Genomic DNA, 17,184 nt, shown 5'->3' on the forward strand with positions numbered 1-17,184 from the left:
ATTGCAGTGCTACAAATAAGAATTCTAGAATAGACACACAACATTTTAGGGCCCAAATAAGCTTTGTGCATGGCAGAATTGGGATATATAAAAGTGGCAAGTTTTGCAATCATGCTTTGCATCTTGCTCTTGTAATGCCACTACAAAACCTATGCCATAACAAAAAAATAAAAACAAACTAAACAATGTTCATATATGCAATTCAGTGCTCATATCAATCCCAAGCACTAACAGAAATAAATGAGAATATCAGCCAGTTTGCAATAATTGGCTCCTGATGTGCAGTCATTTCCATCCACTCGACTAGCAATGGCAATGCCTTCCCATTTTGGGTCTACGAGCTTCCAAAATCGTCAAGCAATCTAAAAAATAGCAGTAATTGGTCGTTCAATGTTTGCAATTTACATGAAGGTGATAGGCATATGAACATTACAAGCTGCTCAGAAAGCTAGCCCGATTAAGTGTAAGTTGAGAGCTTTTGCTTAGATGGGCGCCACCATGTTTGTAGGCACAGAACTTGTGGGCAAGTTTAGGGCGGCCAATTATACATGAAAAATAGCATGCCCTGCACGAACCACAACTGTGGTTTTCTTGAATTAATGCAACTCAGGATAACTGAAGGATACAAGACAAACAACAAAAACAGGAGACAGGAGGATGCCCCCTGTCTCCTGTTTCTTCTTGTTTCCGTCACTCATTCCGAGCTGCACTAGAAACATCATGAAATATTAACTCGCCCAAACAACCTCTCAAATGTTGTCTGCATGTTGCACATGCACAGTGGACCTGATGCAATATCTTTGGGGCCCCTAATCTAAAATTAAATTAAAAATGATTTATTCACACCGGTTTTCAGTGGCTCATATAGTACAAAACTCAATGCTGCTGCTGTGGCTGCTGCTGTGGCTGCTGCTGCTGCTGCTTTTTTTTGTTGGCCATTCTTTGCAGCCAGAAGTCCTCCATCTCCCGGCTTGATCGGTACCACTCATCCCGCCCTTCCCGCATAGCCATTGTACGCAGGAAATCGATCGCCTTCAGTGCTTCCTCATCCGTTACCTCGTACTCGTCCTCTTGGGTCTCTGTTACTCGATCAACTACACCTTCTAAAAAGTCATCCAGGTTGACAAAACGGCAAAATTCGTCATAGGTCAGCCCTGGTGGCACTGAGACATCCTGCATGCCTGTTACACCAGCTCCCCCTCGTGGCAGTGGTGTTCCACACAACGGAAGCCCCACCTGAGCAAACACTCCAGAGACAGTGTCTCCCTTGACAGAATCCCATGACTCTCGCACTAAGTACAGTGCATCAAGTACTGTTGTCTTTCGAATCAAGTCGGCAGCCCGGGTGTTTCGCTGAACACTCAGAGATGCTGAGACCCGGCCATACAACCGTGAACGATAGTGGGCTTTAAGATTGCGTGCAACCCCCTTGAGTATTGGCTGTGGATGAAAGTAGAGTCGCACATTCTCCAGGTGGGCACTTGATGTATGAGCTGGGGTGTTTTCAACAAGCAGGAGCACACTGCGCTGGTGGAGACCCAACTGCCAGTCCCAGAATGAAAGCCACTCCGTGAAAATGGCAGCATTCATCCGTGCCTTCTGTGCAAACTTGCAAATGAGCGGCAGCCGTGAAGGGTCATCCGGAAAGGACCGAGATGCTCCACTGTCTCCAACAAGCAGCAGTGGCCTCTTCTCTGTACCAGTCAAATTAGCACAAATGAGAAGTGTGATGCGCTCAGTTGCCTTCTTGTCTTTAACCAACTCCTGCTGGCAGCGATCAGCTGGATAGGCTGAGTAATAGAGTGCCGCTTCAGCAGCCGCAAAAACATTATCGGCCGAGTACTGTTTTAAAAGTGCCACAAGTTCTGCACTGGAAACCCAATGAGGAGGGGCGGAAGCACTTACTCCGCTCAACTGGGATGAGTGGTGCTGGGAGGCGGAGGATTCCTTTCGTGGTGTTGACAGTCCATGCCGCTGTTTCCAGCGGCTGAGCCAGCCATCAGAAGGCTCAAAATGGTGGCCTTTCTGGGCAGCCAATAGGCGTGCTTTTTCCTTTATATCATTGCCCGACAGACGAGACCCTTGTGCAACCTGGTTCTGGAACCATGTATACAGTTCTTCTCCTACCTGGCGTTCCTTGCCTTCACGTCGCCGTTTGCGGTCATGGTTGCTGTCCGTTTCAAACTGAAGCAGGATTTCTTCAGACTTCTGTCTCGGCCATTGTCACAGAGTGAAATAAAAAGAAAGAAAAGCAGAGATTGCATATAAGGTTTCCCATAATGTGGACAGAGAGCTTGAATTACATAAGTAAATGTTTTATCATAAGAAGCCAACAAACACTGACACCAAGGACAACATAGGGGAAATTACTTGTGCTTAATAAATGAAATAAAGAAACGATAAATTAATGGAAATTAAAGTGGATGAAAAAACAACTTGCCGCAGGTGGGAACCAAACCCACAACCTTCACATTTCACGTGCGATGCTCTACCAATTGAGCTACCACGGCGCTGTTTCCCCATCCACTTTCTTGGGCATTTATGTGTCCTAGTAGAACCCTGGGAGTGTTAGCCAGCGCCACCATTCACAGACCTTGGCTGCGGACGTGGAACCTCCTTTTTGCCGCAGGCGTCACGAGAACGTGATCTTTTTATGGGTGAAGGCAACTCGTCAATAAACCCACATATGCTACCTGAAGGCATCAATGTAGCCGGATTCGAGGCCCTCGTTATGTATAAACGAGAAGGAAGGGGGTTAGCCAAGGGGCCCGATTTTTATTAGTCATATCATAAGAAGCCAACAAACACTGACACCAAGGACAACATAAGGGAAATTACTTGTGCTTAATAAATGAAATAAAGAAACGGTAAATTAATGGAAATTAAAGTGGATGAAAAAACAACTTGCCGCAGGTGGGAACCAAACCCACAACCTTCGCATTTCGCGTACGATGCTCTACCAATTGAGCTACCGCGGCGCTGTTTCCCTATCCACTTCCTTGGGTATTTATGTTTCCTTTATGTATTAGTTCCGTTTTTGACAGGTAAGTGGGCGATTTCATGCTATTTCACTTAAGTAGTACTACCGTTTAGTACATACTTTTTCCTAGCTCTGGCGAACTACGGTTTAACTAGGTTGCACTGTATTTAGAAAAGCAGTAAGATCCAAATATCTTGGTAAACCCACTTTTTCACAAATTGTAGCATGCATTAAAACACAAGCGAAGGTATGACTGGAATATGGAAAATTTGTCTGGCAAGTTTGGAAGTTGCCTAAAGTACACATACTAAGAATAAAGCAAACACCAAAAATGCATACCATACCTGGCTTATCTTGCAAACAGTGGACCGTGCAACACCGTAGAGTTTCGCTACTGCACCATGCTTTGCTCCAGGCTCCTTGAGAGAGTAGACTATCTTAACCTTGTCTGCCAGGGACAGGTCCATCCTCTTTTTCATGTTGGGCCGTTTGCTTTCACGGGGAGGTGCCAGAACAAGCTCCTTGCCAGTCTTAGCTGCAGGCTGTGGAGGCCCACTGTGCTCTTCTTCGTCTTTTGATGCACCAGCAGAGTTCTCAGGAGAGTTGCTGTTAGTTCCGCCAGTGCCAGCAGAATTGCCCATGTTCTCGCCAGATGGAGATGGGTTGCCAAGGTTGCTGCCGCTGCCGCCCCCACTGGTGCTGCCACTGTGGACAGACGCTGCACAGCACATTGTCATTTATGTCACAAGACGGGATGAGATGCACAGAACACATACCAACGGCCCAAGAGAGTAATGCAAGCACAAGCCGCGATTCGCTGAAGGCCATCTCCCAACAATAATATTCCCACTAAAGCAGGACTCACATGTATGTGCAGGCATCAGCTTACATCTGTTTGTGGAAAAGCAACTTTTATTTCTGGACGAAAAGCTTCTTCAACCAAGCCACTGCGTACAAGAAAGCTTTTCCCTTCCTTCCCTGCCAACACATTTTTGCGAGGGCACACGCGCAAGTGGCACCCTGATCTGTACCTGCCAGATATCGGCATGCACACCTGGGAGGTTGGGAGAGAACAAGGAAAGTTGTGTGTCCATTTCAAAAGTTCCTCTGCACTGGCCAATGAACAAAAGTGGGGAGCCTGCACATTTCTGCAATCTCAGTATATCCACAATGGCTTGCGGGCACAATGGTACAATGGCCTATCGTACACCCTAGCTGGCTTGCACACATGACGCACCCCGCATTGTGTAAACTGCCCTACTAGTCTCTACTGTAACTGCTGTAAGTTAATCCAACAGCTCCTATTAAATTTTCTTCTGTCCGTAATTTACTTTCCCTTTTTGGTTGCACCACCCTTTCGGCCGTTATTCAGATGTCAGCCATCGCTGATGTGGCCAGGAGAATTTTCCCCTTCCTTTCTTTCTTCCAATAGCTACAAATAGTTGTTGCCTTTTTCCACAACCAGATGCCAGCTGGCACTAACCCGCGGCACATATACGTGGTTCCTGCTTACCCTTCAAACTTTTACAATACCCAGGAAAAAATCCTTAATTTCTTCATCCCCTTCTCTCTCCCCCCCCCCCCACCAAATTTCCACACAAAATTCAGATTTTAAATATCTGTTACAAGCACAGTGGGTTAACTTGTTTTCTGCCTGCACATCAGATAAATGCCAAAAGACAAACAGTTCAGCATGCATTGTTTATGACTGCGAGGTGCTATAAATTACAACAGTGGTGCCCTGTGGTGAAATCATCAATAGGGTTATGTTTCCTGTACAAACATTTTGCCTAGTTTTCTTTCTCAATAAGAATAACTTATGCTATGCTAAACTGTCCAGTAACTCTTGAGGGCAAATGTGCAATAAGCGTCAGACACAGCAACTCCATTAACATCTTACAAAGTTGTTGGAACAGTGCTGCACTACTGTATGAAGGTGCTGCCTGGATGGTTGCTATTCATCTGCGCTTCTTAACCCTTTCAGGGTCAATGACGTAAATATACGGTGCTGTCTGTACGTTTAAAAAGCACACCAATTTCCTGACTTTTTCTTTCCTGGCATGTGCTGCGCCATTATGTAGGAATACAGGAAATCTTTTTCTTGAGCCTCCCTCTCTTGGTTTTCGTTGCATGGTTTGTATTAGAGCTAGTTTGCTCTGGCGCGTCTATATACTACTGCTCGCGCATTGGCGCGCGGGCGGTCGACTTTGGCCTTGTTCCGTGGGCAGTTTCAGCTTCTTATACTCGCAAAACTGATGGCTATCTTGTTACCAATCACTCAAAGGGCAACCGCCTGTTTCTCGCTCGTTTAGTGCTCACAGGGGTGTGCATAGGAAGGATGCCGCCATGCATACGGTTCTTTTTCTTTTCTTTTTTGGAGACTCGCGAAAGCTAATTGCCTCTGGTTGGCGATAAGATGAAGATTAGCGGAAGTTTGTCACACGTCTTGCTTTTTTGACCACACAACCACACCGTTTTCTTGAGTGCGCTCACCTACGCAGTTCAATTACACTATGGACATAAATATCAGTGTAAGAGCAGGAACATTTGAAGACTTGCGAAATATTCTCGTGTGTGCATTTTCTAGGCCTTCAACATGTGTATAGCAATGCATCAAATTTTTAATGCTTGTAAGTTTATTTCCTTTTTTTACTGTTGCTATTCATGAATAAACAGTACATATATACCAATGCAAAATATTTTTTTCTCACTTTACGGTCACTCTGAAAAAATTGCGGTAAATTTTTTTCGAGATAGGTCTCTCAGAAGAATTGTAATTTGCAATAGAAAAAAATCAACCCTGGGTGGTCGCATATGGCAAAAAAAAATCGACCCTGAAAGAGTTAAAGGGACACTATAGGCAAATAATAAGTTAATGTGGACTGTTAAAATACTATTACAGAAACCTCGCAGCACTTGTTTCATGCTAAGAAAAGACTTAGTTTAGGAGAAAATCACATCTGAAGGGTTCACATATATTTAGCGCAATTCAAATCTCCCGCCCTTGAGCGGGAAGCGGCAACATTCCATACGCCATCACCACCCATTACTGCAGTCGGCGACTAAAACATTGCCTAACAGGCGGCGCTACGGTTTTTTTGTGCAAAACGTAAACACGCAGCCATAAAGAAACCGAGCCAAGACAGAGTGCTGGTTTCGCTGCTGCGGCTGCTTTTGGTTGAGTGACATGGACCATTCGGGCATCCCAAGTGACATCAGACAGACGTGGCATTCTCTGCTACTGGCAGTTTGTGCAAGTTTTGGGAGCCAACAAAACCAGCGTAGCACTACTCAATAGCAAAACAACTGAAATGCACGAGCGGCACGAAGTTGAGCTAAAATGAAACCTTTCGACTGTCCGTGTCATTGTCAAGAGTAACGTCAATGAGTTTCTAAAATTTGAACACAACTGGACAAGCAGCATTTAAGGCTAGTACTTAAATGTCCTGGTGGTGTCTCAAATCGTGTCATGGATTTAGTTAAGTGCTTACAAAAGCTTTGTTTGCGATAATACTGACACTTTAGATGTCCTCAAGCATTAGTCTATCACTTAAAGGGACACTAAAGCGAAACAATAAATCAGTCTAGACTAATGAAGCATTGTTTCAGAACCCTGCAGGCAGTCATTTCAAAAAAACAGTTTGATTATTAGATGAGAAAATGAAGGTCCAAGTATCAGTGTTTGAATTTCGCGCCGAAACCCCAGCGCCGGTACGTCAGCATGATGTCAGGGATTCCAAAGTATGTTTTCGCATTTGGGCCGCGTTGGCCGAGTAAAGGTTCCCGAAACTTGCCATGTTTAATATTTGATTCCTTTAGAATACAATGTAGTCAATGTGTACCGCTATATATAATTAGTAGGCCCTAGAAGATGCCATAAGAATCCATGATGTCACAGCCACCAGGTGCGGGAACTTAAATAGGCGTCGCCACCCGTATTTCGTTCTTGCGCTTTTTCTGGATTACCAAACATCTTATCGTTGTAAGAGTGGTGTTTTTGGTGTTGTAGAAAGGTAATTTACTGATGCAGAAGAAATCATTTTTCACTTTAGTGTCCCTTTAAGCTTGACTTTATATTTGCCTTTAGTATTCCTTTAAGCAGCTATATCAGTTCTCAAGCAACTGCCCATTTAGAAATGGCTCTCCACAATAAAGTTGGGTAAAAACAGCCTTTAATATTCATAAAAGTAGAGCACTAATACAAATTCTTCCTAACAATGAAATATCTAATCAATACAGCAAACCAGTTCTTGAAAATTTTGCAAGGTAGAGGAAATTTTATGAAAGGAGAAAATTGCCATCCACCAAAGAACAGCAACAAAGCTACCAAGGAAATTCGTAAGGGTTTCTCAGGAAAAAAAAAAGCTTTGCCAGTGCAAGAAAAATTGGTCCAAGTCCCCAGGTCACATTTATAGGAAAGGATGGGGGGAAAGTGGTGAAATACTCCTCCCGCATGAGGAAAGTGGTGAATCACTCCTTCCCCATGCTTCTGCTGCTGATGTTGCGAAACGAGCAAGGAAATAATTTTGAAGCTTGAACGCGTCTGAAAGCTGGTGTTCAATTATAAGTAAACTGGTAAAAACTTTTACCAGCCAATACTTTTCCAGCCTTCCTTGTTTAAAATAGGGGTGTGCGAAATTCGAAAATTTCGTATATTACTGAATATGATATTTAATATTCGTATTCAATTCGATGATTAGGTATTCAAAAATTTTCGAATATTCGAAACAAATCAAATACAATGCTGGTTTCGTGGGAACAAACATGGTTCTTAGCATTTATTTATATACAATCTAAGAAAGTGGGTCTGATTTTGTGCTGAATTTTGCAATAACTTCATGCTGCAGGCGAAATTTCACCTGTAAAACACACTAAGCCTGATTTTGTGCTGAATTTTGCAACAATTTCATGCTTCAGGCGAAATTTTGCCTGTAAAACGCACTTAGCCATTGAACGTCTAAGTTTTGCAGGAAAGCCAGCCTCTCAGTAGCAAGGGGCACGGGTTCGCGAATGGCGAGGGTGCCCTCTTTTGCAGGTTCCACCCCCCAATCCTGACCTTATTGTTCGACAGCAAAGTTACGGGAAATTTAAAGGGAAATTGATGTGATATAATATGGCACAGCTTGTTGAGAACAGACAATAAGCAGAAATTATTAAATTTTCCAAAGCTAGTATGAGCCAAATATACAACCTTTTAGTATAACAGCTTACTAGTTTGCAGTCGCCGACTGATTTTTCAGACTCCAAAAAATCAGACATGCTCGATTATTCGGTCTGCTTCGCGGCACCACCATTCTCCCCATAGACGATAATGTATAAGAAAAGCCGAAAGTTCGGACACCTTGCAACCTCTCGTCTGATTTTTCAGGCACTCCTTGAGCCAACTCGATTAGCACCATGCACCGACTCTGACTGGTGCATGGTTCAACTTGCTGAGCACCATTTTTGTTTTGAACGGAGCCTCCTTGCTGCCACACAAAGTGGCGCTACTGCAAATCCCCGCTCATCATCATCGTTTCTGCCTGGTTCAATAGAGTGGCTACAGCAGTTTCGGTCTCAGCTTAGTAAGTCATGTCAAGACAATCCAGCAGCTGATTTGCTTCTTCGTGCACGACGCTGCGAGTAGGCGTGGTGGTGGTTGCTTTGTGTGCTGTGTCGAGGTTGCAGTGATCCAACGCGGCATACGGAAACATCACGTCAAGTGTCTAATGGCGCCAACAGTGCCCACGCAGACTGCGCTGGGGAATGCCAGCAAGCAGGTGCCAGCAAGCAGGTGCCGGGAGGCCTAGGATTTGTCGCCTTCCGATGTGCTCCCTACCAACGCCGAAAATGTCCTGCCGAGAGCTGCACAGTGGTTGCATTGCGATTCCGGACACCGTCTCATTTGACAGTTTCACAGGTGCTGTACTGACATGCACGGAACTCGACGACAGCGAGATCATTCGTCAGGTTTCTGCTGCACCGCTGGACGATGACTTCGAGTCGCAAGATGGCGCACCATGTGCTATGCTGCAGTCGTATGCGGAGCGTGTACAAGCAGTGACTGTGCTTTCAGCTGCCTAAAGTGACCGTATGACCCTCTTCGAGATTCAGGCTTACGTGATTGCGCGTAAATGGAACAGCGTGCAACGGCACATTCACGATTTCTTCAAGCCTACTGCCAAGCCCGAATAAGTGCATGGAAATAAAGGATTTCTTTTCTTTTTTCTTAATCTGCTTTTTCAGACACCTGTTTATTCAGACATTTCCGCAGTCCCCGTGAGGTCCGAATAAACGGTCGGCGACTGTATTTTTTTTTTACCAATGACAACGTAATTGCAATGTTCCCATGTGTTAAAGTTATCCAACTAGCTAATAAACACATGTGCATATCATTTTTCAATATTCGATGCTAAGTATTCATATTTGATTTGTATTAAAAAATTTTGATATTCACACGCCCCTAGTTTAAAACAAGAAGTTGGACATTAATACCATACCATTAAACCACGACTACACCAAGTCCATGAGCATGTGGTGCTGATAGGTACAAACAATGAGAAGCAACAAATAGCAATGTTCATAAACTTCCCAAGTAAAGACTCCCAGAAAGAAAAGCATCATCAAATGTGGTTCTGACCATACCAGCGAGACACTGTAAACATCAGTGCTGAAGCAATCAAGTTGCAGCATTGAACCTTATGCATGTATAATCTTTATTGAGCTATTAGGGTTGTGGAGTTTTTTCACTGGAAACCACAAATTATATACCGTATTTACTCGTGTAATGCCCGCACCCCCACATAGGGGTACAAAAATTTAGAAGAGTTTCTCTAAGTGTCACGCGCATACTCACATGCTGGTGAATTCCTGCAAGCCGCTACAAGATTGCACTAGTCCGTGCCCAAAATATTGGTCGGCGACTGTAAATGCCTTCATAGTTGGACAACAGTGGCTGCATTTATTTGGATAGCAGTCTGAGCACAGTTCCAGGCTTCAGTGAGTAGCCATATGCCTGCCTCGTGTAAGTCCGCACCTGGTGAAAATTCCGGAAAAAAAAAAAGTGCGGGCCTTACACGAGCAAATGCATAAGCATGACGCGCTCTTCAAAGAAAGCACAAAATCTTCACATATCCTCAGTTCTGGTCTTCAAATCCACATCTGCTTTCATGCAGATTGGCCTTAACAGGCACGACAGAGCAGGCTTTAGACCCTTTTTACTGCTCACTATAAAAAGATGGCGCTTCTGCTGCACCTAGCCACTTGTTGCCTCAAGACCTTTTACGTCGCCTCTGTAGCGGATGGATTTCTCGTTCTTACAACCACATTCCTATAGGAGTGGAATGCAAAAATGCTCCTGTACCAAGATTTAGGTGCACATTAGGCATCTAATGGCCGAAATTAATACGGAGCCCCATCACTATCACATCCCCTTTCTATTATGAGCTGTGCGCAATCTTTACAATGAAGTGGTCTGTATAATGAATGATTTCAAAGACCCCAAGCACTTCATTACAAAGGCATTCAACTGTAGTTGTTTACTGCTTGCGCTTGTGTGCCACGTTACTAAAAACATTTTTGAAATCTTAACAATGTTACAAATTTTGTTACATGCAATTTTTTCACACGAAGAACATGTTTGTGTCCCATTACAGTAAAAGCTCATTAATTCACAACTTGTTAATTTAAAATTTCGGATAATTCAAAGTAGTCGCCGCATTCTGCCCAACAATGTATTGAAAGCAATATGTAATGCATCCCACTAATTCAGATTGAAACCCGCACCACCACCGTTAATTCGAACTATGCGCCATCGTGGATGGGGAGAGTGCTCGTGTGCGGGAGCACGTTGGCGGCATCGCCACGTAGCTTGGCTGTTTCCATCTGCGGCCCTTTGTTCAGGCCTGACTGGTGAGAGACACGTTTACACCTGGCCAGGCATGGCCAATGCCTCGTTTGCCGGTCGGGCCTCTCCCTCTCAAGACCTTCAAGATAAAAATGCGAACGCGGAGCTGCTTCTCCCCCCCTTACCGCCTCGCATCCAAAAGGCTATGCTCTTTCTCTACGAGGTGTTCTGCCAAGAAGCGGCACCAGGTAATGTCTAAAACATGGTGGCCGTGACGTTTATCGGTGATGGCAGTACCGAAAAGTGTAGCCTTTAAGATTCGTGGCTATTACTTAAAGGAAAGCATCACTGGGATGCGTGTTTGGGTACCAGCTATACGTATAGAGGAACTCAGCAACGTGCAGCTGGTGCAACTATGAAAGTACAAGGGAGACCAACGTCACAGCAGGTTGTGGTGCGTTTCACGAGTGCATTTTAGAGCGCAGCTCTTGTTCCTGCGGGGAGCATCGGTAGCTCAAAGGCACGTTTATAGTATGACGTTTGCTGCGTGTGTTGCTTGCGGCCAGTCACACTACGCCGCTTGCATTGTGCCAGCAGAAATGCCATCGCCTCTGCACTTTGACACGTGCGCTGTCAGCTGCTCTCTTCGGAGCATGCACAGAACGATCCCCATCCCGCGCGTCGCTTTGAAAGGCTATCTGCGACCGTCAGCGAAGCGGCGAGGGCACCTTTTTTTCTCCACGCCATGCATTGTGGGTCAGCGCAGTTGGCGCAAAGAATGTGCAGATAGAGCAAAAGCCATCTGGACGTCAGGCACAGCGGACCACATTGGCCACGCCCGGTTACGTTGGCTGCGCCAGTGCTTCAAGCTATATATGCTGCTGTTCTCGTCCATGTGACATAGCATGTTCACTACGTCAGATATATACGCGCCTATACATATATACGCATATACGTGCCTATACATATACGGTCAACTCCCAATAATTCGAAGCCACTTAATTGGAATTTTCGGTTAATTAGAAATGAAGTGCTGGTCCCCTCAGTGTTGCATGTAATCCTATGGAAGAAATCACTCGATAATTCGAAGTCCTCATTCAGTAATATTGTTTAATTGGAAGTTAATTTTCAGCCAGGATCCTCAAGGTGACCGTCATTCTTTGGTAGAATGTGCATTTTTCAAGTGCTGCAACAGCTCCGTGCTCCGCGTTGGTGTCATTGCCACTGCAGCCGTCCGCAACGCCGCCCTTCTTGGAGCGGCGCGATTATTCATTGCTACGGCTGCCGTAGCGTCTGCGATCAGCTCCGGCGGGAGGCAAAGCAGCTGTTGCGCGTGGCCGGAGCTGATCGCAGAGGCCACGCGGGTGCCATAGGTGCACGCAGCGCTGCAAACTGGCAGTGGTGGGATTGTGCGAGATTAGGCTTGCAGCGTGCGCAGCGTATGACGAAGCATGTGCTGTGGCGTGTGTTGGTCGAGGGCCTTTGTGCGTGTAGCTCATTGGCTAGGTTGTTCTGCGGGTGATCCTATGCTTCGGAATTGATTGTACATAGTCGCACAGTTGATAGCCATGGCAAACCGTGGCTCTTATTGCACGCTCGACCTGGAAACGAAAGTCGAGGTTTTGAAGGAAGTTGAGAAGGGAGGCGCCGCCGAACAAGACATAGCGCGGAAGTATGGGATCAAGCCGAACATGCTCTCAAACTACATCAAGAACAAACACACAGTAATGGATGCATTTGAGAACGATAAGTTCAAGGCGTCTCGGAAGCGAATGCGCACCGGCGCTTACCCAGAGTTGGAGAAGGCTCTGCTGGTTTGGATTAGGGAGGCCCGGAGCAACAAACTTCCTCTCAGCAGAGACATCATTGCAATGAAAGCCCGAATGCTTGCAGCAATGTTTGGGATCGATGACTTCCGTCTCATCAGATGGATGGCTGACGCACTTTAAAGATCGCCATCACGTCGCTTTTAAGAGCTTGTGTGGTGAAAAAGCGTCCGTTAATCAGGAAGCATGCGCCACATGGAAGGACGGAAAGCTGCGTGAATATCTCTGCGAATCCAGACCAGAAGACATCTTCAATGCTGATGAGACTGCACTCTTCTTTCTATCGGCTTCTACCAGAGAAGACCCTGACATTCAAGGACGACGTCTGTGCTGGGGGCAAACGCAGCAAGGAGAAGGTGTCGGTGCTGATCGCGGCAAACATGACTGGCACGGAACGACGTCGCTTACTTGTGATCGCGAAAGCTGCCAAGCCGATATCTTTTAAAGGCGTAAAGACGCTGCCTGTGGACTATGAGTAGAACAAGAAAGCGTGGCCGAAATCTTCAAGAGCTGGATAACAATATTGGATCGCAAGTTTGCTACTTCGAACTGCAAGGTGTTCCTTGTGGAACACTGCAGTGCTCACGTGAATGTGCCAGCCTTGAGTGCAATACGCCTCGCATTTTTGCCTGCAAACACAACAGCTGTTTTGCAGCCAATGGACCAAAGCATCATCAAGAATGTTAAGGTCCTGTACAAGCGGCATCCCTCGAGCGCATGATTTTGTGTATGGATAACTCCGCAAAATGGGAGGTGAGCCCGCTCAGTGCCATTCACATGTTAGCGTGAGCATGGGATCGTGTGAAGCAAGAAACAATCGCAAACTGCTTCAGGGCTTGCGGTTTTGTGGCAGCTTCTTTGGAGGATGCCTCTGCAATTTTATCGGAGGAAGCGTCAACAAGCGAACTTGACAGCATTGATTTTGCTGATGCTCTCGGGGACGTCAATTTTGAAGATTACATCGACCCGCCGTGGTTGCTCAGTGGCTATGGTGTTGGGCTGCTGAGCACGAGGTCGCGGGATCGAATCCCGGCCACGGTGGCCGCATTTCGATGGGGGCGAAATGCGAAGAACACCCGTGTGCTTAGATTTAGGTGCACGTTAAAGAACCCCAGGTGGTCAAAATTTCCGGAGTCCTCCATTACGGCGTGCCTCATAATCAGAAAGTGGTTTTGGCACGTAAAACCCCAAATATTATTATTATTATTAAGATTACATCGTCGTAGACAAGGCGGTCGAAACGTGTGGTGCACTAACGGATAACGAGATTGTGGAGATTATTTGGCCCAAGGAAGCGACCCAGGAAAGCGACGATGACGTTGAAGACGAGCCGCAACCTAAGGCTGCCGATGCAGCTGTGGGCCTTGCTCTTGCGGAGCGCTTCTTTGCCGCTGAAGGTAACGCGGAAGAAGTGTTCCGCCACATCTACAGCCTGCAGAACTTGCTTTCAGCAGTGCGATTCGGCAAGATGACCGACTATTTTTCTTAGAGAAAATAGTCGATTTCGCTACCAATAAAGTGCTATTTTTGTGTTTTGTGCTTAATGGGAAGCTTGTTTAATTCGAAGTTTTTTGCGGTCCCTGTGAACTTCGTATTAACAGGAGTAGACTGTACATATGCACTGTGTGCGCTACAGCAGGCTATATATGTGCCTTAACCAAGCAAATTTTTTCTCCGATTTTCATTAGTTCGAATTTTATATAATTCAAATTTTCGTAGTATACCTGCAAAATTTGAATTAACAAGCTCTTACTGTATCTCTGCAGCATGGTGCTATGTAATCCCTGGCTAATATGTACTTAAAAGCGACACTTTTACGCAAACCCTCCAGAACGTTTCTGACCTTCGCCGAGTGCTGCTTGTCTAGCCCTTCTAGTGCAAAGCACGATTGAAAAGTTACATATAAAAGAGGCACAAACAGAAAAAGAGACTACTATATGTGAGCTGCAGTTCAGTATGTGCATTGGGAGTCCAGACGGAGTATGTGTCCGGGCGAACGCAGCAAACAGTTCTCTGGTGGTTGAAGCTGATAGTGGTGCTGGGCCACGCACTTTGTGGCATCAAGGCAGTAATTGTGGGCAGGAGGTAGACACGTCCATCGCAGATGCTGTATGTATCCAAGCAATGCACGGAACTGCATTGCCATCCCATCATGGGAGCGCCCTGGCACATTTGTGAACCACGCACCTGCTCGAGGACAAAGTTCTGTGCAGACCAAAGCTGCTGCCGTACATGATGTGCATTGTCTTGCGTGTTGAGAGTGTCGTCTTGTGTTGACGTCTGCACACCCAGCGTGACGGATCTTGTACAGCAGAGCCGTGGCATACTGGCCGGAGCCTGGCACGTGCCTAAGGAAAGAGTTGCTGAAACGTCGCCGAGGATGTCGAAAACAGTGGCGGCGTACAATGCTCTGTGATGGCAGAGGCAGGGAAAGTTCAGGGGTGTGAAGTGGAGTCCAGACGCAGTGATATTGGTGCTGGAGTGTCATGTACAGTGCTGGGTGAGGGTGGCACATGTGTTGTGGCATTAGTGCCGCAGGGGCCAGCACATGTGTGGTTTAGTTGCTCACCTGGTTGTTGAACTCATGCACAGAGGGCTCATGAGGAAGCAAGGTGGGGACCACAGGAGGCGTACGTGACCCCGCAGGAGGAAGTGACGACGTACATGTGGTCGTCAAACCGGTTTGAGTAGCCTGCGCAGGAAAGTGGGGGTGCGAAGCAGCATGCAGGTTGTCTGCCTGTTTGGTCGGTGTGGCATATGTGGGCGGTGCCACCTCTGGGAGACAAGGCATATTGTCTTGAGACATTGCCATCACAATGACCGCCTTGCTGGTTGTGTGTGACCCGTCAGATGGTGGCGATTCACTCCAGCTACTGCCTGCAGTCTCACTGATAGTGCGCATCGTCATATAGGATTCATGGCACTCATACAGGGAGTCACAATAAGCCTGAATCGCCATGCTGACTGATGACTCATGGTGCATCCACAACACAGTCAGACATGAGATGTCTGGCAGCACATGATCAAATAGTAGAGAGCGGGTACTTCGACAAAATTGCCTGATCTAGGAGGGCTGCGTTGGGAGTTTGGCACACCAAAGTACATCAGCATGTCAGTCTTTATGTCATCATATGGCACTTCACTCAGCATCGGGAAAAGCAGGTGCATAGCTACGTCCAGCGGGAGGACACACTCCAGAACCTCATATTTGAAGAGTTGCATGGTGATGGGATTCTGAGCCACGGCAACATCGAGCCTGACAGACCAGCCAACGACATTCTCAAGCTAAAACAGGGAAGCTGTGAGTTGAACCGCAAGGATGGCCGGCCTGCCATTGCTGCGTTGTCAGGAAGAGAGATCACATATGCAGGTCACCAATTGTAGATGGACAACTGATGTGGACTGTCTACTTAACTGCATGCAGCGGCAATTAACAGCGGCTGCTGGCCAGCCGAGCAGCATACCGTCCTTCAGGCCCGGTATGCCTGGAACATTATATCCCTAGCTCATGCCTTGCCAGTGGTTACCTTCTTCAACTGCGGCCGCCCGCACATAATTGTCATCCCGCTACAAGTTCATACTTTAAAAAAATTTTAAAGAAGAAAACTGAATTAGGTGTCCAATGGTGGGATAAAATTTCAACTCCCTAGGCTGTGGTTCAATCTACAGCAGCTCCATGCTCTAACCATCAGGCCACAATCACACATACACTGCTATTGTGCCAATGCCAAGTAGCTCTTTTAAATGATCGCAGAGAGTATCACATTGCATAGCACGGGTGTGCGATAGCCACATGCGCAAGCACCAGTTACCTTCATGCCAAAGACACTGGAATCAAATGTGCAAATTTATAGCATCTGATTAACTGCTTCACGAAAGCACCAATTCATATAAATTCCAAGATGTGCGTTGCACCTGCATATATTTTTTTAAATCAGCCTTTTGTGAATTCGTGCTTCTGCAGAAATTTACCCACCTATGTGCTGTGAAAAAGATCATCAGCCCTCAAAAGAAAAATTGCATGAACACTCGAATGGCAGAGCACATGCCTCGTCAATACAGTAGCCATACATAAAGAACCTTATCTTTGCAAACACATATAAAAGATGCATACTCAAGACAATTACATTTAATAGGACAAGGCAAAAAAATATATAAAGCATTATTACATCAATTTAATTGTCTCGCTTATCAAACAGTGTTATAACAAACATGTTGTGTGTGCTGATTAGAAGTCATGAACATGTGATATGAAAAAGTTGCTATGTGGTATGCTGAAAGAGATATATTTTCATCGCATTCTATATGACGAAAATATCTCCGAAACATGTCAATTTGCGGTGACAGCCTGAATTGTGGTCCCCTTATCCGAAGCACCTCTCTCCTTACATAGAAAAAGCGAAGAGACAGAGCAAAGGCTCCCTCTGCGCTTCTTCAAAACCATAATTTCAAAAATTGTCAACAGTAACCAAGGCCTTCATAAGTGAAATTACACCTTGTCATGTCTACGTGGTTTTTCTTCAATTTAGCTTTAAGCAAAACCTGACACTAAA

The 17,184-nt window shown here is 45.9% G+C and overlaps 1 protein-coding gene and 1 non-coding gene across 6 annotated transcripts in view; both read right to left on the minus strand.

The window, feature by feature from the left end:
• Positions 1-815: 815 nt before the first annotated feature.
• Positions 816-17,184, minus strand: part of LOC135900060 (tigger transposable element-derived protein 3-like) — a 42,764-nt gene continuing 26,395 nt past the window's right edge. For all 5 annotated transcript variants that reach the window (XM_065429496.1, XM_065429498.1, XM_065429494.1 and 2 more), the window contains 2 exons: positions 3,325-3,698; positions 816-2,208 (listed from right to left, as the gene is read on the minus strand). In XM_065429496.1, the coding sequence (XP_065285568.1) occupies positions 877-2,208; positions 3,325-3,698 (1,706 nt within the window). In that variant the 3' untranslated portion in view covers positions 816-876. The remainder of the gene's footprint in view (positions 2,209-3,324; positions 3,699-17,184) is intronic.
• TRNAS-UGA (transfer RNA serine (anticodon UGA)) lies at positions 2,438-2,510 on the minus strand. The gene has a single exon. It is a non-coding gene; the product is annotated as a tRNA-Ser (tRNA).

This window comes from Dermacentor albipictus, chromosome 1, assembly GCF_038994185.2.
Source record: "Dermacentor albipictus isolate Rhodes 1998 colony chromosome 1, USDA_Dalb.pri_finalv2, whole genome shotgun sequence".
In the NCBI taxonomy this organism is placed as follows: domain Eukaryota; kingdom Metazoa; phylum Arthropoda; class Arachnida; order Ixodida; family Ixodidae; genus Dermacentor; species Dermacentor albipictus.